Below are 25,917 nucleotides of genomic sequence, written 5' to 3'. Positions count from 1 at the left end.
TTGATGTGCCGTTTACCTCATCCCATTAAGTAATGCCTTAATTTACTCTCTCAATGCTAATAAGGAAGACAGAAATGAGGGAATAACAACTAATGTGACTGCAAAAGTAAAATTTTAAACACTGACGAGAAGCTATACATTTGTTAAAAATCTGTTTCTGTATATAGAGTTAAAATTTGAATCTTAATACTATAGCATAAATATGTCCACAATGACAAAACAATTTTTTAACACCAAGATCAGAAAAATAAGAAATTAGAATCTTACTTATCAACTTTAGAGGGAAGACTCACTATAACGAAAAAGTAATGAAGAAAACAGAATCAAAGACAATACGAAAGAATTAGAAAAAAGCCAGAGATTACAAAAAAAAAAAATTAGCAAGGAATAAACTGTTATCCAAAATATACAAACTCTTAAAAAACTCAACAATAAGAAAACAAACAATCTGATATAAAAATGGGCCAAAGACTTAACAGAGGGGCTTCCCTGGTGGCGCAGTGGTTGAGAATCTGCCTGCCAATGCAGGGGACGCGGGTTCGAGCCCTGGTCTGGGAAGATCCCACATGCCGCGGAGCAACTAGGCCCGTGAGCCACAATTACTGAGCCTGCGCGTCTGGAGCCTGTGCTCTGCAACAAGAGAGGCCGCGATAGTGAGAAGCCCGCGCACTGCAATGAAGAGTGGCCCCCGCTTGCCGCAACTAGAGAAAGCCCTCGGACAGAAATGAAGACCCAACACAGCCATAAATAAATAAATCAATAAAATTTAAAAAAAAAAAAAAGACTTAACAGACACATCATCAAAGAAGATAAACAACTGGCAAATAAGCATATGAAAAACCCACATACGTCATCAGGGAAATGCAAATTAAAAAAATAATGAGATACCACTACACACCTATGGCCAAAACCTGGATCACCAACACAAATGCTGATCAGGACGTGGGCAACAGGAACTCTCATTCATTACTAGTGGGAATGCAAAATGGTACTTTGGAAGACAGTTTGGCAGTTTCATAACAAAACTAAACATTTCTTACCATACAATCCAGCAATCATGCTACTTGGTATTTACCCCAAGGAGATGAAAACTTCGATCCACATAAAAACCTGCATAGAGATGTTTACAGCAGTTTATTCATAATTGCCAAAACTTGGAAGCAACGGAGATGCCCTTTAGAGGTGAATGGATAAACAAACTGGTATATACAAACAATGGAATATTATTCAGCACTAAAAAGAAATGAGCTATCAAGCCATGAAAAGACAGAGGAATCTTACATGCATGTTACTAAGTGAAAAAAGCCAACCTGAAAAGGCTGTGTGTACTGCATGATTCTGACTACATGATTTTCTGGAAAATGGAAAACTATGAAGACAGTAAAAAGATTTGTGGTTGCCAGAGGTGAGGATGGGAAAGAGATGAATAGACAGAGCGCACAAGATTTTTAGGAAGTGAAAATACTCTGTATGATATAATAAATACAATATGTAATTATACATTCATCCAGATCCACAGAATATATAACACCAAAACTGTGATTATGATGTGTAGGTTTGTCCTTGGTTTAAAAAAAAAAAAAAGCACCATTCTGCATTCTGGTGAGTGATGCTGATAATAGGGGAGGGTATGTATGTGTGGGGGGAAAGGGGTGTATTGAGAAATCTCTTTATCTCCCTTTCAAGTTTTGCTGTAAACCTAAAACTGCTCTATAAAAATAAGTCTTATGAAGAAAAAAAAAAAAAAAGAATATTGTACCACTGACACTTAATTCCCAGCACTGGAAAAGATTTGCTGAAAATCTAATTAATATTAATTTTAATAATATTAATTTGATTTGAAGAATTTATGAAAATTGATTAGGGGAGAAAAGCACTTGAAAGTAGGCAAAATATATCAAAAGACAAAAGAGGGAATACAATTTGTTATCAAGCATATGGGGACAAGTCCTGAAGACAAAATATAAAGCAATGAGAAAGTTTTAAGATAATATATTGATAAATGGGCAGTGAAAATAAGAATTCTCACTTGGGTCACCGTATCTATTCTGGAAAACAATCTCGCAATATGTAGAAAGTACTTAAATGTTCATACTCTTAGAAACAATAATTCCATTTCTGAATTTAACACTAAGAAAATAGTTCTCAACAGTGAAATCGGAGGTATTAATTTGTGTTTTGTTCACAAGGCAATAGGTAAATTCCTTTCCCCTATTCCAAACCTTTGAAGTCCTTAGCCTCAGGGTCTTTTGTGTTATTTTAGAACCAGTAATTAGAAGACAATCCCCTCAGCTGGCTTCTGTTTGAGAAAGCCCAGGCCCAAAGAGAGTAACCAGAGAGAGTGGGGATGAAAGGAATGAGGAGGAGTTTGAGGAGGAGGAAACTGGAGGGAAAGAAGGGGATTAGAGGATTCATCCAGACCAAGATCAGTACCCTCAGCCCCACAGGGAGGTGAGCAGGTAATGGAGAGACAGTGACGGTAAGAACTTTGTTTTAGAAAGTTCTAGAGAAGATCCTATTACCCAATAGTCTCTCTAACTTGGCCTTCAAAAGAACCTTCCAGGCTTAACATAAACAAGCATGTCAATGACAAGCAGTGTAGGCAGAAGACTAGAAAGGCCTTTCCTAATAAGGTTCTGGACTATATGAAGCTATCCAAGGATTGGGGGAAGGAGGAGGTGTACAGCAGAATAACAACCGACTAAATTAGGTGAGGACACAACACAGATGAATTTTAGTAAAATGGGAATATGATATTTCATAGGTACAACCTATAGACTAAGACTCACGCCTACTGTATTTATAATCAAAAATATAATAACCCTGGGGGCAAACTGTGCTGTGTCCACATAAGGAACCATCATACAGCTGTTAAAAGTATTTATACTAATTCTTATGTTGCAGTGAATTACAAAATTATCATAGTATAAAATTAGTGGGCCAAACATTCTAATTGATTTTGTCTTATTGAGAATTTAAAAGAAATAATACATACTCAAATAGGAATTCAAGTGTTGTACATACTAACTTAAGATCAAAATGCCAGTTCTGAAACTGATGTCACAACTGCATGTGCAGTAGTACTAAGTATCAAAAACAATTATAACAGTGCACAAACAACACCTTTTTTTAAATCTAAATATATATGATCACATACACACATACCTATGATCCCAGTAGAACATGAGTTCCATGAGGGCAGGGTTTTTCCTCTATTTGCCAACTAAGTACCTGGCACATAGGAGTTCAATAAATACTTGCTGAACAAGTATAAAACCCACCTTGAGGGGTAGGGAGCAACAAAAGGAAAATATTCCAAAATGATACATCAGCATTGTCTTTTAGTGATGGAAATTTAGAGGGGCTGTTTTGGTTTCTATTTTTCCCTGTCCTCTAAGATGTCTCTGCGTATACATACCTTCTATAATGGAAAAAAACAATTAGGAAGCAGTCCACTTTAAATGCATTAAGAATTTCCTATATTTTCAAAACATCTCTGTAGAGTTCTATAGCAGCTCTAGAGTACACTTAGCTGAAAATTTAAATAAAGGAAGCAGATTTAAGTTATCTGGAGTGGGTAGGAAGTAGAAAAAGCACACTAAGGCTTTTTTCCCCTTGTAGGTTAATCAATATACAAAACTAAGCTTCCTCAAAGAACTTTTAATGTACCATAATTAAAGCCCCTAATACTCAACTTTTATAAACCTTTCAACCACAGTAACTGTTCTAGAAGCAAACTACTGATTTAAAATATTCTGACCATGCCCAAAATCATAAAAGGCAGTGAATGAACTCTCTGCTAACCTCTCAACAAAGGCTGGAAGTGAAAAAACTAATCAGCTTTGCAATATACCAACCATGACTTTTAAACTTCTGTTCAGAGTAATCAAATGCATCAATGATCAGTTTCCAAGATTTAGCTGAAAGTAAATGTTGGCATTTGTGAGCCAAACATTCTAACTGATTTTCTCTGAGAATTAAAAAGAAATAATACATACTCAAGTAGGAATTCAAGTGTTGTACATACTAACTTAAGAGCAAAATGTTAGTTCTGAAACTGATGTCATAACTGCATGTGCAGTGGTAAAAAGTCAAAACCAATTATGGTAACAGTGCACAAATACTTATTATTTTTATCTAAATACTTAGTACTTTTTTATCTAAAATTTCAAATTTTTAACATGAGAAATACCTTTTTCTATGAGATAAGTCAAGCAAATTATGCCACCTTAATACCATAATCACAGCTATATTAACACACACACACCAATTATGACTGTAAACAGTATTTGTTGGTTTTGATCTAAAAACCTCAAAATTTTTTTAAATTTATTTTTTGAATTTTATTTTTTATACAGCAGGTTCTTATTAGTTATCTATTTTATACATATTAGTGTATATATGTCAATCCCAATCTCCCAATTCATCCACCCTCAAACCCCCCCACCACTTTCCCCCCTTGGTGTCCATATGTTTGTTCTCTACATCTGTGTCTCTATTTCTGCCCGGCAAACTGGTTCATCTGTACCATTTTTCTAGATTCCACATATATGCGTTAATATACGATATTTGTTTTTCTCTTTCTGACTTACTTCACTCTGTATGACAGTCTCTAGATCCATCCACATCTCTACAAATGACCCAATTTCATTCCTTTTTATGGCTGAGTAATATTCCATTGTATATATGTACCACAACTTCTTTATCCATTCGTCTGTCGATGGGCATTTAGGTTGCTTCCATGACCTGGCTACTGTAAATAGTGCTTCACTGAACATTGGGGTACATGTGTCTTTTTGAATTATGGTTTTCCCTGGGTATATGCCCAGTAGTGGGATTGCTGGGTCATATGGTAATTCTATTTTTAGTTTTTTAAGGAACCTCCATACTGTTCTCCATAGTGGCTGTATCAATTTACATTCCCACCAACAGTGCAAGAGGGTTCCCTTTTCTCCACACCCTCTCCAGCATTTGTTGTTTGTAGATTTTCTGACGATGCTCATTCTAACTGGTGCGAGGTGATACCTCATTGTAGTTTTGATTTGCATTTCTCTAATAATTAGTGATGTTGAGCAGCTTTTCATGTGCTTCTTGGCCATCTGTATGTCTTCTTTGGAGAAATGTCTATTTAGGTCTTCTGCCCGTTTTTTGAGTGGGTTGTTTGTTTTTTTAATATTGAACTGCATGAGCTGTTTATATATTTTGGAGATTGTTCCTTTGTTGATTCGTTTGGAAATATCTTCTCCCATTCTGAGGGCTGTCTTTTCATCTTGTTTGTAGTCTCCTTTGCTTTGCAAAAGCTTTTAAGTTTAATTAGGTCCCATTTGTTTATTTTTGTTTTTCTTTCCGTTACTCTAGGAGGTGGGTCAAAAAGGATCTTGCTGTGATTGATGTCAAAGAGTGCTCTTCCTATGTTTTCCTCTAAGAGTTTTATAGTGTCTGGTCTTACATTTAGGCCTCTAATCCATTTTGAGTTTATTTTTGTATATGGTGTTAGGGAGTGTTCTAATTTCATTCTTTTACATGTAGCTGTCTAGTTTTCCCAGCACCACTTATTGAAGAGACTGTCTTTTCTCCATTGTATATCCTTGCCTCTTTTGTCACAGATTAGTTGACCACAGGTGTGTGGGTTTATCTCTGGGCTTTCTATCCTGTTCCATTGATCTATATTTCTGTTTTTGTGCCAGTACCATATTGTCTTGATTACTGTTGCTTTGTAGTATAGTCTGAAGTCAGGGAGTCTGATTCCTCCAGCTCCGTTTTTTTCCCTCAAGATTGCTTTGGCTATGCGGGGTCTTTTGTCTCCACACAAATTTTAAGATTTTTTGTTCTAGTTCTGTAAAAAATGCCACTGGTAATTTGACAGGGACTGCACTGAATCTGTAGATTGCTTTGGGTAGGACAGTCATCTTTACAATATTGATTCTTCTAATTCAAGAACATGGTATATCTCTCCATCTGTTTGTGTCATCATTGATTTCTTCCATCAGTGTCTTATAGTTTTCTGAGTACAGATCTTTTACCTCCTCAGGTAGGTTTATTCCTAGGTATTTTATTCTTTGTGTTGCAATGGTGAATGGGATTGTTTCCTTAATTTCTCTTTCTGATCTTTCGTTGTTAGTGTATAAGGAATGCAAGAGATTTCTGTGCATTCATTTTGTATACTGCAACTTTACCAAATCCATTGATTAGCTCTAGTAGTTTTCTGGTGGCATCTTTAGGATTCTCTATGTATAGTACCATGTCATTTGCAAACAGTGACAGTTTTACTTCTTCTTTTCCAACTTGTATTCCTTTTATTTCTTTTTCTTCTCTGATTGCCATGGCTAGGACTTCCAAAACTATGTTGAATAATAGTGGCGAGAGTGGACATCCTTGTCTTGTTCCTGATCTTAGAGGAAATGCTTTCAGTTTTTCACCATTGAGAATGATGTTTGCTGTGGGTTTGTTGTATATGGCCTTTATTATGTTGAGGTAGGTTCCCTCTATGCTCACTTTCTGAAGAGTTTTTATCATAAATGGGTGTTGAATTTTGTCAAAAGCTTTTTCTGCATCTATTGAGATGATCATATGGTTTTTCTTCTTCAATTTGTTAATATGGTATATCACATTGATTGATTTGCGTATATTGAAGAATCCTCGCATCCCCAAGATAAATCCCACTTGATCATTGTGTATGATCCTTTTAATGTGTTGTTGGATTCTGTAAAAACCTCAAATTTTTAAATGGGAAAATGTTTTTGCTATGCAGTAAAACAAGCAAACTGTACCACCATACAGTATGATCACAACTATAAAAAGAAAAACACACAGAAATTATGTTAACAATGCTTATCTCTGGATGAAGAGATACATTCCAGGTAATTTTTATTTCCTTTTTCCTTATAATTTACTAAGTTTTATGATGAGAATGTGTTACTTTTATAAAATTTTCTTATAAATCTTTTTTTGTGTGTGATTATAAAAACTATGGTAGAAATAAATGAAGCTTATAATTCAGATAATTGAGTCAAAATCAAATTAACATGTAGCTCTAAAAAATGACTATCAAAAGGTCCTTATACAAAAGGAAAATAGGTTTCTGGGGTCATTAAATTACCATATAGAGTTTGAAAAGCATTGTCTTGGCATCTCAAATATTTTACAACTTTATTAAAGCAGTTAGCTACATTTTCAGTAATCTTTTCATCCTTATTTATTGTACAGGAACAGCTAGTCAAAAAATTAACTATTCTGGAAAAACAACGCAAGTAAGTTGTTGAACTATAAATAATGTCTCTTTCTAGGAGCAAAAGACACCAAAAATCAATGAGAACTATTTCTCGACATCATGAAAACAGGAATATGGGCACTAAATTGGTCAACCAGGTTAAGGAGCCACAGTGGCCAGTAACGATCAAAGAATATAAATAAAGCAGCAAGTTTACACGTTCAATATATATCCAAACATGCATTAGCAGTTTATTTGAAATAGACAAAAGTGTTTACAAGTATTTCAAAATATTTGCCAAAAAAACTGACTTCTAACATTCTCTTGGCAACAACTAAAGTACCCAAAGAATAAGACCGTAAGAAATATTTCTGATACAGACATGCTGGAAAACAACAAAAGATAAAATTTTAAAGAACTGGATGCCAATTTTCATAATAATCAGGTATTAAAAGCACCACAAACCAAAAAGAAAAGACTTTAAAAACCCAAATTTCAGTACTTCCCTGGTGGTCCCGTGGGTAAGACTCCACGCTCCCAATGCAGGGGGCTCGGGTCCAATCCCTGGTCAGGGAACTAGATCCCCCATACACGTCGCAACTAAGACCCAGGGCAGCCTAAATAAATAAATAAATATTAAAAAAAAAAAAAGAAAAAACACCAAATTTCTATGTTCAGCAACAGCAAAAGAATTATGGTTTGCAAAGGGTGCTAATGAAAGAAACCACAAAAAGGAAGGTGCTAAGATATCTTTTAAAAGGAAGTAGTAAACTTAATTTACTGCAGCATCAGCTCTCTTACAACATTTTATTTTAACAGAATAGTCTACGTCAGTGGTGGCCAACAGAAACATAATGTGAACCACACATGCAATTTTAAATTTTCAGGCAGCCACATTAAAAAATGTAAAAAGAAACAGATGAAAATAATAATATATTTATTTACCCAATACATCCAAACATTATCATTTTAACATGTAATCAATTTTTTAATTGGAATATTTTAACTTTAAAAAAAATACTAAGTCTTCAAAATCCAATGTGTCTTTTTTATACACAGTGTGTCTTAATCTGGATGCTAAATTTTCATCAGAAAAAACTTAAAAAACACTAATTATGAATACTTTTGATACTAAGATTCATAGAAGTTATCTGTATTTATAGCAAATTCATGGCAGTTCATGTCACCTGTTTTCCTGTAAGTCTTAAAAAGAAAAAAGAAAAAAGCTGCATCATATCCCCAAAAGCAGCAACAGACAGAATGTAAAAGGACAGAAAATAAATTAATTTTAAAAGAGTACTACTGCTGCCAAGATATAGAGAACAAATGTATGGACACCAAGGGGGGAAAGTGGTGGGGGTGGTGGTGGGATGAACTGGGAGATTGGAATTGACATGTATACACTAATATGTATAAAACAGATGACTAATAAGAACCTGCTGTATAAAAAATAAATAAAATAAAATTCAAAAATTTAAAAAAAAAAAAAAAGATTACTGCCGCCAGAGAAGATGTGAGAGGGAGAAGGGATGGTAGTCCCACTGCAGTGAGAAGGGTGCCTGAGGGACACCAGTCCAGAGGAGCTAAGAGAATGGCTACTCTGAACTGTTTGTACTCTCAACACCCTGACACCAATGGCATGGTGTTTTTCATGCCACCAACAAATTTTCAGCTCTCTGGTCCCCAACTGGGTGTCCTACGGATTCAATTCATTTCTGACACTAACCACCTGGAGTAAGCATGGACTCCGCAGATTAAGGGCTCAGTCCTACAACAGTGTCTCCACTTCAGATGCTTGCAAGTCCCAGGTTGCCACCTATACTTCTGACCAATGAACAATAAATCCGGGGTTTCCATGACCCCCTCCTCAGGTTTGACAACTTGCCAGAGTGGCTCAAAGAACTCAGGAACAGCCAAATGGAAGAGATGCATAGGGCAAGGTATAGGAGGAGGAGGGCCACAGAGCTTCCATGCCCTCCCTCTCTGGTGTACCCCCTCTCCTAGCACCTTGAAGTGCTCATGAACCCAGAAGCTCTCTAACCCCTGTTGATTAGGGGTTTTTATGGAGGTTTTACTACATATGCTTGGTTGAGTAAATCACTGGCCATCAGCCAGCAGCTCAATCTCCAGCGCTTCTTCCCCTCCTCCCACAGAGGTGGAGGTGGGAATAATGCTGAAAGCTACAACCCTCTAATCATGGCAGGGTCTTTCTGGTGACCAGCCCCTACCCTGAAGCCATCTAAGGGCCAGCCAGTCAAGAGTCACCTCATTAGAGCAAAAGATACTCCCATCCCTCTGGAACTTCCAAGGCATTTAGGAGCTCTGTCAGGAATCAGGGGTAAAAATCACATAAATTATTTCTAGATTATGCCAATTCATACATACATTTAGGATAATGAGAAGCAAGTCTGTCACTCTCAGAGAAGTGGGGTGTACATATATGGAAAAGGGGGAAAGCTAGAATGAACTCTGTGTTGAATGAGCATTAGAGATATCAACGTGAACTCATGGTTTTCAATAGATACAGATGTATACACACACACAGAGGCAAAAACACATGCATACACATAAATATTTCCTAACTCTTCACTAGAAGAGTCTGGAAACGGCGATGCCCCAGGGGCCTTGTGCACACTTGACTCCCAGATCTCATTTTCTGAATTCTGTTCTACCATAAAAGGAACCAGCCTCCTTGGAGAAATGGCTGGTCCACTGCTGGGATGCAAAAAGAGGAAGAAGAACCTGGAATATCTTGTACAAAAAGTAAGACTATTATCAAAAAATGATTAAGATCATGTTAATTAAAAGGACACAGGAAGCAGCTTCTGGCCAGATGTGGGACAACTGCTATGTTTGAAAGTATTTCACAGTAAAAAGTTTTTTAAAAAGTATTACTGTATCTGTCCATCATGTGAAGAGGGAAAAAATTATATTGTGTAACATTTAGTTAAGTACTGGTTGTTAAAGAAGTCATCTTTAGTCACTGTAGAGGGTAAGGATGACAGATGTTTAAAATATTAAACTAATAAGGTATTCAAACCAAGTGAATACTCAGTAAGATATATGAAAGCCTGTAAGGGTGGTATTTATGGGAAGTATAGCAGTTTCACTTCTGTCCTTGTAAGAGGAATGGAAAACAGTCAATATTCTCAGCACAGAAATCAAAGCTATGCTTTAGCCGTAAGATGCTCACCAGCAAAATATCACTAACCCTCCCCTCTCCACTTATGTCCAAGAAAAAAAAATCTGTAGAGACAAAAACTACTGGTACAAATGCAACACAGACAGTTTGTTCACGAAAAGTAAAATCTAAACTAGCACCTCTATGTAGTAGAGTGCTTGGTTAGGCAGAACCAATATTTAAATTGAGAGTCTAATATTTAAAAATTGCTGGTGGTTTGTTGTTTTTTTTTGTCCAGGCAAAAAAGAGCAATGTACATTGGAGTCGTCATCTTTTTTCTGGAAGAACCACTTGAGTGGACCTTCTCAGTTTGTAACTGAAGCAAATTCTCTGGACCAAGAGAAAGGGTACACAGCAGACTCTATTCTGACTTGATAAAAGCTATCCCTATGAATAATATTAAATAGTCCTGAAATAAGATAAAGTGTGTAGAAAGTATGCAAAAAAAGGCCAGAAAGTGTTCTGGTAAGCAACTAAGACTCCAAGGCGTTCCCTTTTAAGTTTACTGTTACTAGAAATTATCCGACTGACTTAAATGGCCCTGAATGAGGTCCACTGGCAGCAAAGTTTCCCCCATGTTATACATACACAATGATGCAACTTACCTTGAAATAAAGGAGAATGAAAATCTAACCCTATGCCTGGGGATGAAAGAGGGAGGGGTGATTTGCACAGTGTGTAGCTGAAGCTGAAAACCCTTAGAGGCCCAGCTACTCCAACCACAACAGTAATATTCTGTAAATCTGTCATATTTTGAGGTGACATCTTGTGTGCCCCAAGTATGGTTACCCCTGGTGTAACGGTATAGGATTGTCTGACTTCAAAGAACCATTTTAGCCTAAAGAATATCCAGGAATCCAGGCTTATGGGATGATATGCTTATTATTCTGTGCTGGTGGGTAGGTATATAAGCAAATACCACTAATGCACTTTAAGAGTATTACCAAACTTAATACAAAGTCTTGCTACTTGGAGAAGAAAACTTCACTTACCTGGAAATCTTACTGGAGATGAGGTAACATCTTATTTCCATAACAATGCTGAATAAATTAAACGTTCCAGAGGATTTCAAAACATAATTATGTAAGTTATACAAGATTTCTATTTGGAGTTCATAGAAACAAGAGAGCCAAATACTTCTCAATAGTATATATAAAATGTCAAAGTAAACAGTGAAGAGACGGAAAAAAAAGAGGTAAGATTAAAAAAAAAAATCAGGGGAAAAGTCAATTCATACTGTCAGTATCAAGAACTAAAGCTACAAACTATAACCTCAATCTCCAAAGTAAATAAAACTAAGTCCTATGGAAATTATATAATAGCAATTAACATGTTGATCTATTCATTGTAGATCCAATATCCTTAAGTCTGCTTTCCTGGTGAGTAAAAGGTAGCCTTGATATAATTTTAGGAATGTATAAGTCTAATTAATTATTACTAACAATGTAAAACTTGAAAATGAGCAATCTGTATACAAAGAAGTCATCTAAAGACCACTGACCAAAATCCGTACTACTAACACTATAACCTTTCAATTTGTCTCTATTAGGTAGAAATTTGATACACATAGAACACTAGAAATAATATTCCTTCTCCTTAAAGATTTAAGTCTAAACAGAACATTCTAGGGACCTCCCTGGTGGTCCGGTGGTTAAGACTTCACGCTTCCACTGCAGGGGGCGCGGGTTGCATCCCTGGTCGGGGAACTAGGATCCCGCATGTTGAGCGGCCAAATAAATAAATAAATAAAATTAATAAAAATAAATAAACAGAACGTTCTATATCATAACCCATGTAAATAGCATCTAAAAAACCTTGGACACACCAAGAAGTTAATAAAACAAACACGCCATCTCCCTCCTTACAGCATCTATATATGTACACTGGCTAAAAGGCCACTGAAGTGGAGAGTTATTTCATGAACTCAAAGTATAAAAGGTACATGTTGCTCAACGACAAATTATAATTGCTAAACAGAGCAAAAGGACTTAGAATTCCACTAGAACTCAAACTTCTTCCTGGTTTAACTGAAGTATTTTGCAGTGGAAAAAACAAGGACTCAGATAGCCCATGTGATCTTAAACAAGTTGTTAAACCTGAGTTAGCTTCCTCAAATATAAAAGTAAGAACATATCTGCCTTGTACTGTTGTTGTGAGAATAACAAAAAATATGATATGGTCATAGCACTGTGCCTGTCACAAGAAAAAAAAGTCCTATTAGGTAGGTATTAGTAATTATTAATACTTTTCAGATTAATTAGCAAGGAACACTCTTCAAAAAGACAAGGGCTAGGGCTTCCCTGGTGGCGCAGTGGTTAAGAATCCACCTGCCATTGCAGGGGACATGGGTTCAAGCCCTGGTCCAGGAAGATCCCACATGCCGTGGAGCAACTAAGCCTGTGCGCCACAACTACTGAGCCTGCGCGCCACAACTACTGAACCCTGCGAGCCACAACTACTGAAGCCTGCACGCCTAGAGACTGTGCTCCCCAACAAGAGAAGCCACTGCAATGAGAAGTCCGCGCACCACAACAAAGAGTAGTCCCCACTCGCCTCAACTAGATAAAGCCCGCGTGCAGCAACGAAGACCCAACGCAGCCAAAAATAATAAATAAATAAAATAAACAAATTTTTTAAAAAAAGACAAGGGCTAAAGAAAGTATATGCAGTTATTTAGGCTTTTTGTTGTAAAAAAGTCCATTTTGACCACATCCTAGAAACAGTATAATAATTAAGAATCTTTCTCGTAATGGAGTTTCATTTGAGATCTGTTTCCTCAAGTGACACACAAAGACGGTCATTTTAGATGCTCCACTAATAAAGTATGTATCACAGGACTAATACGCAAAGGTAGCATTAATGCCAGGAGAGAAACAAACTGTTTAAGAATCAGCACGCACATCACTCCCAACGACTGAGTATTCCGGAAACTAGTTGATAAATGGCATATGAAGTATGAAAACTCTTTAGATTGAATTTAACCATTCATAAAGAATAACAAAAACTAAAACAGTAACTGGCTTAGAATAGACTCTTACGATAGATACTGAGGCAGAGAAAGCAGACAAAATATTATATTTCAATGCTTCAACTTTTTAAACCTTTCCTTGATCATCTATCCATGTCATCCTTGATCACGCCTTCTATTTACCCAATCTTTCTTGCCCCATATTTGTTCAAACTTGTCTAAAGAAATGGCCTACTATTTTTATCTCTACTTCTTAACCTCCCTCCGCCACTCTTTAAACCCACTGCAAAGTTTCCACTCTTCTGAAACTGTTAACATCACCAAATATCTGGAGCAAATGTGACATAATGTTAATTTTTGTTAATTCTGCATGTGTATGTGAGTTTGTGATAACATCCTTTGTATATCTTTTCCAAAAAAGGAAGTACTATTTTATTAATAGAGAGAGGATACATTTTTTAAAAATATTTAACACTTCAGTTATAAAAGCACCACACTATATGTTCTTTGTGGTGTGAATTATATCTCAATAAAGCTATTTCTTTTTTAAAGCACAACTTAACACACGATCTAGTTACAGCACATTCCAACAGAACCTTCTGCCATGATGGAAATGTTCTATATGCGCCATCCAGTATGGTAGCCACACATGGCTTCTGACCACTTGAAATGTGGCCAGTACAACTGAAGGATTAAGTTTAAATTTTTTATTTCATTTTAATTAATTTAAATTTAAATAGCCACCTAAGGCTTTATAGATAGAGAACTTTATTGGACAGTGACCAGCCCAGAAATCTAGGATATTAGCATAGACTTATATATCTACTTATGTGCTCCTCCCTTATGCAACCTCCCCTCTCATGTAGGTAATCTTGAATGTTGTTGGTTAATGACTTAATAGCCAAATGCAATAAACAACTTCAACTGCCTAATCTCGACACTTTTTTTCTATGCCTTCTAACATCCATTATCCACAACTACTACTATGCAAATTGGACTTCTCTGCTATATTCCTTCCTGGAATTTTATTCCCCTGATATTACCATTCTCCTAGTGTTCTACTTAGCCTAACCCCTGGGCTCCTTTTTCCTTTGCCCACCCATCAATTATTCCTATTTTGCCCTAGGCCCATTATTCTCCCCCGTCTCTTCCTCTACTTCTCTCTTCATACATATCCTCTCCTTAGATGATTCCATTTACTTCCATTATTTCAGCTATGACTAATATAAACAGCCTCTGTTTCCACCTCAGACCCATTCTTTGAGCTTCATGAATGTATCCAACAGTCTGGCTGAACTTCCTGGAGGTTTCACAAGTATCTCAAAGTCAACATGTCAAACTGAATACATCTTCATACCCCTTCCTCTCTCAAAAAAAACAGAACTCCTATTCTTTCTTATTCCCTCCCTCAGTTGACAGAACCATCATCTATCCCCACCCACCCTCTTACCCATGCTTCATTTTTCCTCCAAACTCCACTTAATCACTAAACTCTGCATATTTTATCTACTAAATATTTAAAGATTCCACTCCTCTATTACTGTCCTAGTTCAGGCCCTAGAAATCTCATACCCATACATAAAACTAAACTCTACATATCCCTCGTACTCCTTAAATCCCTCCTCCACAATTACTACTATGCAAATCTGCCAAGTAACTTCTCTGCTTAAAATTCTCTCCACCACCTACAGCTGAGCATTTGTGTGGGAAGGGTGTGAGGACAGTTGGAAAACCATGTAAATATGATAATGTCTAGGAACTCTTCAACATGTTAAAGAGATAATGTGTTGTATTTCCCAAACTTACCTTAATCCACAATGATCTACCAGTCCAAGTAAAAAGGATATCCACAAAGAGATGAATACAGTCGCCCACCAGGGACTGGTTCCAGGGATGCTCCCCGACCCCCACCCCATGGATACCGAAATCCACGGACATTCAAGTCTCTTCTATAAAACAGTGCTGTATTTGCATATAACTTATACACATCCTCCTGTATACTTTAAATCATCTCTAGATTACTTATAATACCTAACACAATGTGAATACTAATATAAATAGTTGTAAACACGATGTAAGTGCTATGCACACAGTTGCTACAAGTGCAGCAAATTCAACTTTTGCTTTTTGGAACTTCCTGGCATTTCTTTTTCCTGATTATTTTCTATCTACAGTTGGCTGAATCTGTGGATGCGGAACCTGCAGATATGGAGGGCAACTGCATATCATGTTATTTAGCTCAAAACTATTAGCCATGAAGACGATTCTATCATTATCCCAAACAACCTGTTTACTTCTATCGACTAATAGAGAAAATGTGTACATCAATAATGATATGATTCACTAATTCACCTCACCTCTGTTTGGTTTATATATTAGTGTTTGATTAACACAAGACCATTCACCATGTACATAATGACCAAAACACAGATCATCTGTGACTGAGAAACTGAATCCTGCCTGCACGAAAGGCATCTACAGAAACAGTGATTTTACTTAACTAACCCGAATATGACGACTATACCAAGTAGATTTCCAAACATTTTCTTAAATTATTCTTAAAGTCTTAAATTTCTTAAGATTTCTTAAATTCTAGGGAAAACTGTATTTGCTTGTGATGACAAACAGCTTATCTGATGATTCTTTTCTAAAAATCATTAAGCACATTAATGTAGCACAGCACATTTAATATCTCAATCTTGCAATGCCAAGACTCAAGTCACAACATCAAAAACTAAATTCTTAATGAACGCCCACCTGAAAAATCTAAATTAATACAAATTAAGGTGGACATTATACAATCAATTAAGTCAACCACAAAATCAAGCAAATACTAAAGTTTCTCCTCTTCTGTGGAACATATCAATAACCAATCTTTTTAAAGCCACACACAAAATAAAGCCTGCCACCTGTCAAAGGCATAATCCTCTTCCAAATAAAAACACTCTTAAGAAAAGCTTCTGGCAATTTCTCTTCAGTCTGAAAAACTACTCCCCTTCTTCTTAAGATTTAATAAAATCCCTAAACTGACAGAACAAAAAGCTCCTAAAACCCAACTTTAACTAAGAAGTTTAAAATAATTAATTTGTAACAAGTGATAACTTAGAGCCTTCAAAATGGATTTTTTTAAAAGCATCATCGTTTACATTTTTCAAAGTACCTTCACATAGTATTTCAGTTGCTTCTCAGCAATCCTGTGAAGTCAGTAAGACATGTTACTAATAATTCAGTGTTACAGATTAAGTTAATTACTCAGGGTCAGGTAATTGGGTAACAAAGTTTTCTGCCTTTGAGTTGGTTTCCCTTATACAGTGTTGTATTATACCAGAGTCAATCTCCAAATACAAGATTAGAGAATCTGCTGTGGACCAATGAAAGGCAAGGAATATGGATGAAACAACCCCGAGATCTACAACTATTTCTAACTTAATAACAGAAAAAATGTAATATTTATCAAAGTATATTGAGCATCTATCGATACTTGTATCTTCAAAAAGCCCAAAGACTAGTGGAGTAGACAAAGAATGTAAATGATTTTTAATCAATGTGAAGAAAACTATAAGAATGATCCCAAGAGGAAAGATCCTAGTAAATTCAGGAAGCTAGTAATTCAGAAAGGCTGCCATTTGGGAAGGTGACAGGTCATGAAATTAGAAAGTTAGGCAGAGGACAGCTAAAGCTAAGGAATTTGAAAACACTGATGACACCATGTTCAACTCCAACATTTCTCCGATAAGTATGGTAGCCAAATTAAGAGTTCTGCTACATTTTTCAAGCATAAATATAAACCAAAATTTTCATCAGTACCCTCAAAAAGATAGCCTAAAAAAGATGCTGCATCATCACAGTTAATATTTATGTGCCAGGCTCTGTCCTAAATGTTTTTTACATATACTAATTCATTTAATCATCACAATTGTAAAATAAGTGCTCTTATTACATTCCATTTTACAGATAAAAAACTAGCACAGAAGTTTACCCAAGGTTACACAATCATTAGCTGAGCCAGGATCTGAATTGAAAGTCAGGCATTTTAAGTTCTTAATCACTGTGTTACACTGCAGAAAAATAGTGCCTTCTCCAAATTCAGGTCATGCTAAGTCTCACCTATTCCTGCACACTTGATTGACTTTTTTTTAACACGGGACGAAACAAAATGCAAGATGCTAACAATAAGTAAATATAAAGAACTGGTAGAGCAAAACCTGATAACTAATTATAGTGAATTTTTCCCTGGTATATGAACATTTTCAGAAATTTTAATTTGAACATAACCACTCTTGCTGTTTTTACAGCTTTATCTAAAAAATTTAGAAGTTACCAGAAAACACAAATAACAGGTTTAAGATGATTTCTGAAAATGAGAGCCCCGTTTTAGTTGAACGTTTCCACAGGGATTAACTAGGATGACTTTCAAATGACCAGGATCTTGCACTAGCATCCAAATGTCAAAGAGTGAACTGAGTCACCAGGCAACAAAAGATTCCCAATTTGTTTTACACAAAAACAATCTCTTGGGCATCCCTGGTGGCACAGTGGCTAAGAATCTGCCTGCCAATGCAGGGGACATGGGTTCAAGCCCTGGTCTGGGAAGATCCCACATGCCACAGAGCAGCTAAGCCCGTGCGCCACAACTGCTGAGCCTGCGCTCTAGAGCCCATGAGCCACAACTACTGAGCCTGTGCTCCAGAGCCCATGAACCACAACTACTGAGCCTGTGAGCCACAACTACTGAAGCCCATGTGCCTACAGCCCGTGCTCTGCAACAAGAGAAGCCACTACACCACAACAAAGAGCAGCCCCCATCACTGCAACCAGAGAAAGCCCGTGTGTAGCAATGAAAACCCAACGCAGCCATAAATCAATCAATCTATATTTTAAAAATGGTCATCAAAAAAAAAATCTTAAAAAAAAAACCAAAAAAAAACTCTCTTTCCAAGTTCTTACGCTAGAAACAACTGTGATACTAAAGGTAAATAAGAGAAAAGGAAAACATTTAAGTCCTTAAGACTAAGTAAGAACTAACTATATCATTTAAAAAAAAAAATCAACCTAAATGTAATTCTTTTTCCTGTGCCATGAAGTTACTTCTTAAGGCAATAAATCTACATATATTTTAAATTAAATCTTACCTACCCAAAATTATCCTGTCCTTAATTCTATTCTGTCCTGTTTAGAAGGGACAAAGGATTACTTCGAACAAGTCACCAATCATTCTTTAATTTGCATAGCAGCTACCCTTGAGTTACCTGAATCCTGCCCATACTCCAACAAATCAGTGACTCGGGGAATTTAAAAACAAACAAGAAAAACTCCAAAGACTATTCCCTGAAATTTAGTTCCTGAAACTAAAAGTTACTGCAGGTTCCTAAAAACAAGAAATGTGGCACAAATTTTAAAAATACAGGTAAGAAAAATCCTCAATATTCAAATGGGAAGATACAGTTCAATGAATTATTTTAAGAACTATAGCAAAAAAATGTTATGGTTTCTTAACCACAGAACCACATCCAATTTCTGCAGCACTGATAAACTTTTCATAAAACGTTAATATCATATACTCATGATGAGACATGAGCTTTAACTTGCGAAAAGCCAGAGAAAAGTAGACAGTAAGTATTTTGGAGCTTAATCAAAATTTATGATTTGACCTCTCCTTTCAGGTAGGTCTGGAAACAATCTCATCAATATTATCAAGTGAACTCAGTATTCAGAAGTAGCATGGGGAGAAAAGTGCTTAGAGTAAAACAACCATTCTTGAATCTCCATCTTCAAGCAAACTATGCTATGCTTCTTTAAAACAAAAAACAAAAAAGAACCCTCCCTAAAAAAGCAATGTAAATTCTGCAAAGTCCAGCAATAACATTTTCTGACCAAGCCAACATAGAAGTAAAATTAAAGCACAGCCTACCTAATAAAACCAGGTAAAGAAATTTTCATCTTAAAAGATCTGTTATCTCTTAAAATCCTGTGGTATCAAAGTATTACCTATATATTATTTATTAAGAGTCAATATTTGTTTTACTAAGTAACTATGCATATTGTGACTCTAAAAATAAGCTTGATGTAAACAAATTTGACTTATATACCACACTCACCCATTCTCCACCCCAAAAAGCCTATTTATTTCTCCATTTGAAGTGATAAAATCAACACCCAAATCAGAAGTCTGGAATTTCCCATGGTTACAGGATAGGATTTCTCCAAAAATCTGACAGTAACTTCCATGCCAAAACAGAACTGCTTCATTTGAGATTTACTAATTAACCATCTACTGCACTACAAATGCTTTAACATTTCTCAAATTATTAGATCCTAACCAGTTTAATTTCCATTCTTTATCAACCCAAGCAAGTCATTTACCTGCTGCATGACTTCAGGTTCTTTATTTATCAAATAAGCAGCTGGGAAGAATAACCTAAGATGTCTTCCAGTTTTAATACACAAGATTTTTAACTCAACAACTGAACACAATATTTCCCCAGTCCTCCTACAGAAAAATATGCATATTAATAAATATACATTTAGTGAAAAAAGCTTTCCTTTTTTCCCAGTGATTTAGTAATCCCTTGGCTTGTCCTTCAGTTTATATCCAAAGACAAAAACCCAAACACTAACCTACTGAATAGGTTATTAGGCAAAAGTTCTGGCCAAAAAATCATAAACACTGTCCAACTACTGCTATAAAGGATCCTGGAGCTAAGATAATCACATTTTAAAAACCAAAAAGAAAAACTGTAGAAGTACGGTCAAATGACATGTATGGAAGGTTCCAAACCAGGGTACCACTCAATGAACTAGGATTCATTTGGTTCTCCAGCCAAACCCTGAACTAACGTAAAAATAATATGGCGATATTATTGTAATATATGTAAAGATAGCAGATATTCTTTTGTTTAACCATGACCATGCCTAGGTAGAGAACAAAAATCAAAAAAGTCAACAGTTCCAGGAAAAACTGAGAAGCTTAGACAAAATTCTTATTCTGACATTAGACAAATTGAGGGTTTTTTCCCCACTGTATCATTAGTTTCAGGATAATAAACTATCAGAAAATTCCAAGTGACAAAAAAGGAAAACACACACATTACATCCATAAAGTGCTCAACATTTACTTGGATCTAGTCTTAAGAGAGTAAGGTAACTATTAAGGAAAAAAAAAAACTGTTAAAAAAGCACCTATTCAAATATGAAACTACAGAAGAATAAAATCCAGGGCCAGTAGCAATAAGCACCCGAGGTACAAAAAAGAAACAGGTGTCTGCCTGTAAACCAAAAGAAATCAGACCTAAGATTTTGAGTATTACTGACCAACCAGAATAAAGTTATAGTTTCACAATTTATTTTTAAAAAAGGTCTGCTACCTTCCCAACTCTAAAACACTATAAAATTGAGTAGGTTTTATTTCACAGTGCCTTAGAAGTTCTATATCACTAACTATAAAACTTAAGAAATTACATTCCTAAAAAACCTGTCAGTTTTGAAGTTTACTTCCTTCCACATGTTAATTTCCCTTCACACTTGATATAGCCTTGGTCATTTGGAAGGTGACATTCAAACGGTTAAGTGTTAACATATTAGTTCATGGATAATAGATAAATTCCTAGATCATTCAGGTACTTTCATATCCTAATTCAGCTTGGTCCATTTTCTTGGCAAGAAGAATATGGATACTGGCATTTTTCATGTATAATGTAAGTGGCTTTTTCATTCAGTTCAACTCTGCTTCTTCCAATAACCTATGTATATACACTTCCCGGTGAGGACAACAGTCAATCAAGCTGCTACAGGTCAAGCAATAAGTAGCCCAAACCCAGCTATTTAAACCTAGAATATCCTTGTCAACCAGGATGACACACCATGAAAATCATTTCATTTACACCATGAAAATCTCCCAGAGAGGTGAAAAAGGAAGCTTTGTGACTCCTTTGTACTCCTGGGAAAGTTTGGCTTAAAAACTTTTTACAACAAAGTTAAAACAACGATAATGACATGACGACTCTCAAAGCACATATACAATTTTACATAAGCTCCTGTACTACCCACAGTATAGTGAATGGGCTGAAGACATACTAGTTTTAATTAACAACGTCAGATCACTGCTAGCTATCATAAGGTTTATGCATCATTAGGTGAAACAGTATCAAACACTTACTATAATTTTCTAGTCCCAAATTATCCAGAGAAGGAAGCCCTTCGTATAGTTTATTAGATGCCTGTGTGATCACCAACTAAGACATACCCAAAGGAAAGCCAGTCAGGAGGAACAAGGTCGTTCTTAATTTAAAAGGACAGCCTGATCTCAGGAACGGAAACACGCACCTAACACACAAGCAGCTCATCACTGCAGACCCCCTGAGGAGCACAAGGCAAGAAGACTGTACTTTCCTAACCCAAAAACTTCCCCACTGATTCCGTTTCCTGCCAGACGAGTAAAACAATGACGAATAGGCAATGCATTTGTATCAGGATGACTTTCATCACTCCTCCCTAGGAACAAATCTCTTTGGCTACCAATACTAACTCCTATCCTATCCAAACACCTAGGTGCATGCCCCAAATTCTGGTTTCTCTTCCAAAAGGTGGCCTCCCCCCTTTTCGGAGCAAACAATCAGAGAAAGACATGCAAAGGGCGAACTCGGGAAACTGGCCGAACCGAGCCAAATCGGGAATCCAAACCACCGAGAAATAAAGAAGTAGGTGGGGCATACCTGCAGTTCACACCAGGCGACCTCCACGGTGGTTTCGGTGTCCAGACCTTTGTAGACCGTCTTAAAGGAGCCCCTGCCGATCTCGATGTCAAACTTGAGAAAGCGGCCATCATTGGACATTCCCACGGCCTTGGTCTCCAGCTCTTCGATGTCATCCTGCTGCTGGCTCCGTTCCTCCTGGGGTTCCTTGGCGCTGCCGCCGCCGCTGCCACTTCTCGATGACGGGGGCTCCTCTTTGCTCCCCGCGTGGCCGGGCTGGGCAACCTGGCGGTCTCTGCCGGCGCTGCCCGGGGCCGAGGCAGCGGCTGGGCCCGCGGCGACCGGCTCCCCGGGGGCGGGGGCGGCGGCGGCGGGCGGCTGCTGGGCCACATGGGCGGCAGCGGGGGTCAGGGTCTCCTCGCGCTGGGGCTCCGGGGGGCTCCGCTGCGGGACCACAGCGGCCGCGCTCGTCTGGGGCAGCGGGAGGGGGAGGCCGGGCAGCTCCAGCGCCGTGGCGTTGGAGTCACAGATGACGCTGCGGCGGAAGAAGCGGTGCTCCGTGGTAGTGGTCGCGGCCGCACCCCGGCTGTCCTTGTCCATGGTGTGGCGGCGACGCCGGTACTCCTCCGTCCTGCCGGCTCCGGCGTCGGCCGCCGCGGCGCCCAGTTTCTCTCCCACTGAGGAGTCCGAACTGGAGCCATTCTTTGGGGGAGGCGCCGGCGGCGAGAGGAACAGGGAGCCCGGCGCGCTGCTCTGCTGGTCGGCGGCGCCGCCAGACATGGTGGGAGCGGGAGCGAGGCGGGCGGCTCGAATTCGCGGAAGAAGGGGGCCGGCCCGGGGCGGCGAGGCTGCGGGCCGACGGCCCCTCACTCGGCACTGACTCGGCGGCCCGAGCGGGAGGCGGGGCCGCGGGCCCGGTTGCGGCGGCCGCTGCGGCTCTCGAGGCGCGCTGGTCGGGGGCGGCGGCGGGGCGGAGGCACGGGGGCTGGCGCCTCACGGGCCGCAGCCATCGTGCGGCAAGCGGCTGCCGGGCGGGCTGGAGCGGCGGGGGCGCGCGGTCATGGGGGCGGCGCGGCGGCCCGCACAGAGTCCAGACGGAGGCGGCCCGGCTGCCCGCCGCCGCCGCGGCCCGGGGCGGGCTGGGCCCTGGGGCGGTGGCGCGCGCAGACCCCCGAGCGGCGGCGGCTCGGCGCGGAGGCAGGGGAGGCCGCGCCGGGGCTCGCGGCCAGGCGGGCGGCCGCTCCTCCTCCCCGCCCTGCTGGACGGCCTCACAGGCCGCCCATCGCCCAACGCGAGGGGCCGACGCGCGACGCGGAGGAGCTGCCCCCCGCCCCGGGCCTCGCCGCCCGCCCCGGGCCGGGCGGACCCCGTCCTCTCTGGGCCGGGGCCGGGGGCTGACGGAGGGAGGGCTGGCGTGGGAGGGCCCGAGCCTGCTGCTCCTCCGGGCCGAGGAGGGCCGGGAGAAGAAGGGCAGTCACCCGGTTGGGCACCTTCTGTCACGAAGACGGGTGCAGAGACGCCGCGGGAGAAACGCGCCGTCCGCGGGCGAAACTCGGCGCTAAATGGCGCCGGGCGTCTGAAGCCTCCACACAGCCCGCTCGGGCCCCGCCCCCCGCTGCCCGGGGCGCCCCACCCCCACCCCGCTCGCGGGGCTCTCGCGCAGGCGTGCCCGCCCCGAGGCCCACTGGGACTTGTAGTTGGCGCCTTGAGGAATGAATGGGACAGAGGAGGAAGGCGCCTACGACTCCCGTGATGCCCTGCGGTGGCTTAGGCTGATGCCTGACGGGAGCTGTAGTTCTCTCTGAAACCGCCCCTTCTGGAAGGCGGATGGGAGCGTCACCGTGAGTCGCTAAGCCCCATCCTTCAGTGGGCGCTAGCTAGGAAAATCATGACTTAGGCATTAATTGTGGAAGGAGGGGAGGCAGAAGAAAAGGAGAGGGAGGCAGAACAAGGGGAGAGACTCCCACCATGCTGTGCCGAGGCGAGAGCGAGCTCTTGGGGTTGCCATGGATGGAAAAAGAGCTGCTGTTCCTGTTTAATGCGGAGCAGCGTTGGTGCCGCGAGCGGGGCGTGGGCGGAGAGCCGGGGGAACTGGACCCCTTTTCTGGGGCGACAGACTTTGTGCATAACATTGATTGGATAGGTGGGGGAACCTCCCTTCCATGGCACTTAAGGCCGCATCCTCGGCTGCAGCCCAGGACAGATATTCTGACTCTCAAGAGACGGGCCGCCCCACTGCAGTCAAGGGTCACAGCGAACTCCGCCCGGAAAAAGCGCGCAGCGCGCGCGGGAGGGGGCGGATTCAAGAAGAGACGGAGTCTAACGTATCTTTTCGGCTTTTACCACAAACTTGAGAGAGCCGAGTTGACTCGGATGAAACTTAATGTCCGCCTGTGTTTGCTTGGTGCTTAGTAAAACAGCATCCAGCTTCCTCTAGAGGTGCCTGCATGTACCCGTGTGATTGACACCACGGCTTTGGACGTGCGGCTTTCTCGAAAGCATCCTTGGGCTCCCGGGACCTTTGCTCCTCGCAGCCACTCAAGATGGTGCAGGTGATGAGCACCAGGGGGCGCTCGACGGAGGAGGAAGCCAAACCCAGATGGCGGTTGAAAGTCTAGCCCAACGGTAGGAGCGGGAAGCGCCGAAACGTGCGCAACCGCGCCGAGCGCGCGCGCTGCGCTCCGGCTCCGGCCCCCGAGCCCTCTGGGCACCCGCTCCGGAGCGCACGGCCCGCGCGGCCGCACGGGGAGGACAGCGGTTGGAAGCAGCCGGACGGAAGATTCCTTAGCGCTTAGTTTCCTAGCAAATGCCCAAACGGGCTGCATGAGCTCCACTTGGAGAAGTTTGTCTCTACGATTCATAGCAATTCATCTGATACGTAGAATAGTTTATTTCTCAATTTTTTATCAAAAGCTACCCTTTGAGGTATACAAAAAAAGTTGCTTTAAAACCGATGGTTGTTAGGTTTTATGAAGGTGGAAGATTATGAACATTTTAAAATGCGAGTTTAGTAGGGGCCACTAGAGTCTTCAAATATTAGAGTTCCATTTTTTAAAGAATATCCCCTTCACTCATTTGCTATGGTAACGGCAAATATCATTATGGTATATGTATTAAATGGTTTGTCTCAACCGTAAACTCGGTGCAAAGCAAGGGGAGAAATGTCTTCAAAGTACATTTGTATGGTACTTCTTGAGGCAGCTTCTTAGAACTTGCACAACTGTTGCTTTACTAGGAAAAGTAGTCTACTTTAAAACATGAGACAACTAATTATAAATTGATGAGTTAAAGGGAGATCAGTAAATCACAATGTTCGTGTTTTGGCACCATAAAAAAAATGAGGATATTTCTGTGTGAATGGTCATTAAAAGCCTTTATTACTACCTGGCCCTGCTTACTGGGCCATGAACCTTTGGCCACACTGCATTGGACACAAGTCCCATGACAACCACCATGCCCTACTGACATGTTATTTCAGCAAGGAACAACTAAATTCATTGTAAATAATTTAATTAACTGTTGACTTAAAACTAGGCTTGCCCATGTGACAGCTTTTCCTACTTGTGTTATGTTAGCTTCACCAGGAAAACAGGTACAATGTTAGATTTAAAGCTTAAACTGTTTATGTGAATATTTTACTACGGACACTTATTTGTTCAGCTCCCTTTTCAACACTTACCCACTTTCAGTCAGCATGGTATTTTCTATTACTCATTACTATTATATCCCTAATAGTTATTTTCCTTTCTCTGTCACTTTAATTATCAAGTAAAGAATTGACCTCTCTGTAATTCATATAAAACATCAAGAGGTAGGAGAAAGAACCCAGGACACCATGGATGCACTAAGCTCAGAGATTTGACTTCCT

The 25,917-nt window shown here is 39.8% G+C and overlaps 1 protein-coding gene across 22 annotated transcripts in view; it reads right to left on the bottom strand.

Annotated features, from left to right (window-relative positions):
* WNK1 (WNK lysine deficient protein kinase 1) overlaps nucleotides 1–22,829 on the bottom strand; it is a 135,519-nt gene extending 112,690 nt beyond the window's left edge. For all 22 annotated transcript variants that reach the window (XM_057557440.1, XM_057557444.1, XM_057557448.1 and 19 more), the window contains exon 1: nucleotides 22,071–22,829. In XM_057557440.1, coding sequence (XP_057413423.1) covers nucleotides 22,071–22,829 — 759 coding nt within the window. The remainder of the gene's footprint in view (nucleotides 1–22,070) is intronic.
* Nucleotides 22,830–25,917: the final 3,088 nt, after the last annotated feature.

The sequence above is a fragment of the Balaenoptera acutorostrata genome, chromosome 11, assembly GCF_949987535.1.
Source record: "Balaenoptera acutorostrata chromosome 11, mBalAcu1.1, whole genome shotgun sequence".
Taxonomy (NCBI): Eukaryota; Metazoa; Chordata; class Mammalia; order Artiodactyla; family Balaenopteridae; genus Balaenoptera; species Balaenoptera acutorostrata.
This window is presented reverse-complemented; position numbering and strand designations above follow the sequence as displayed.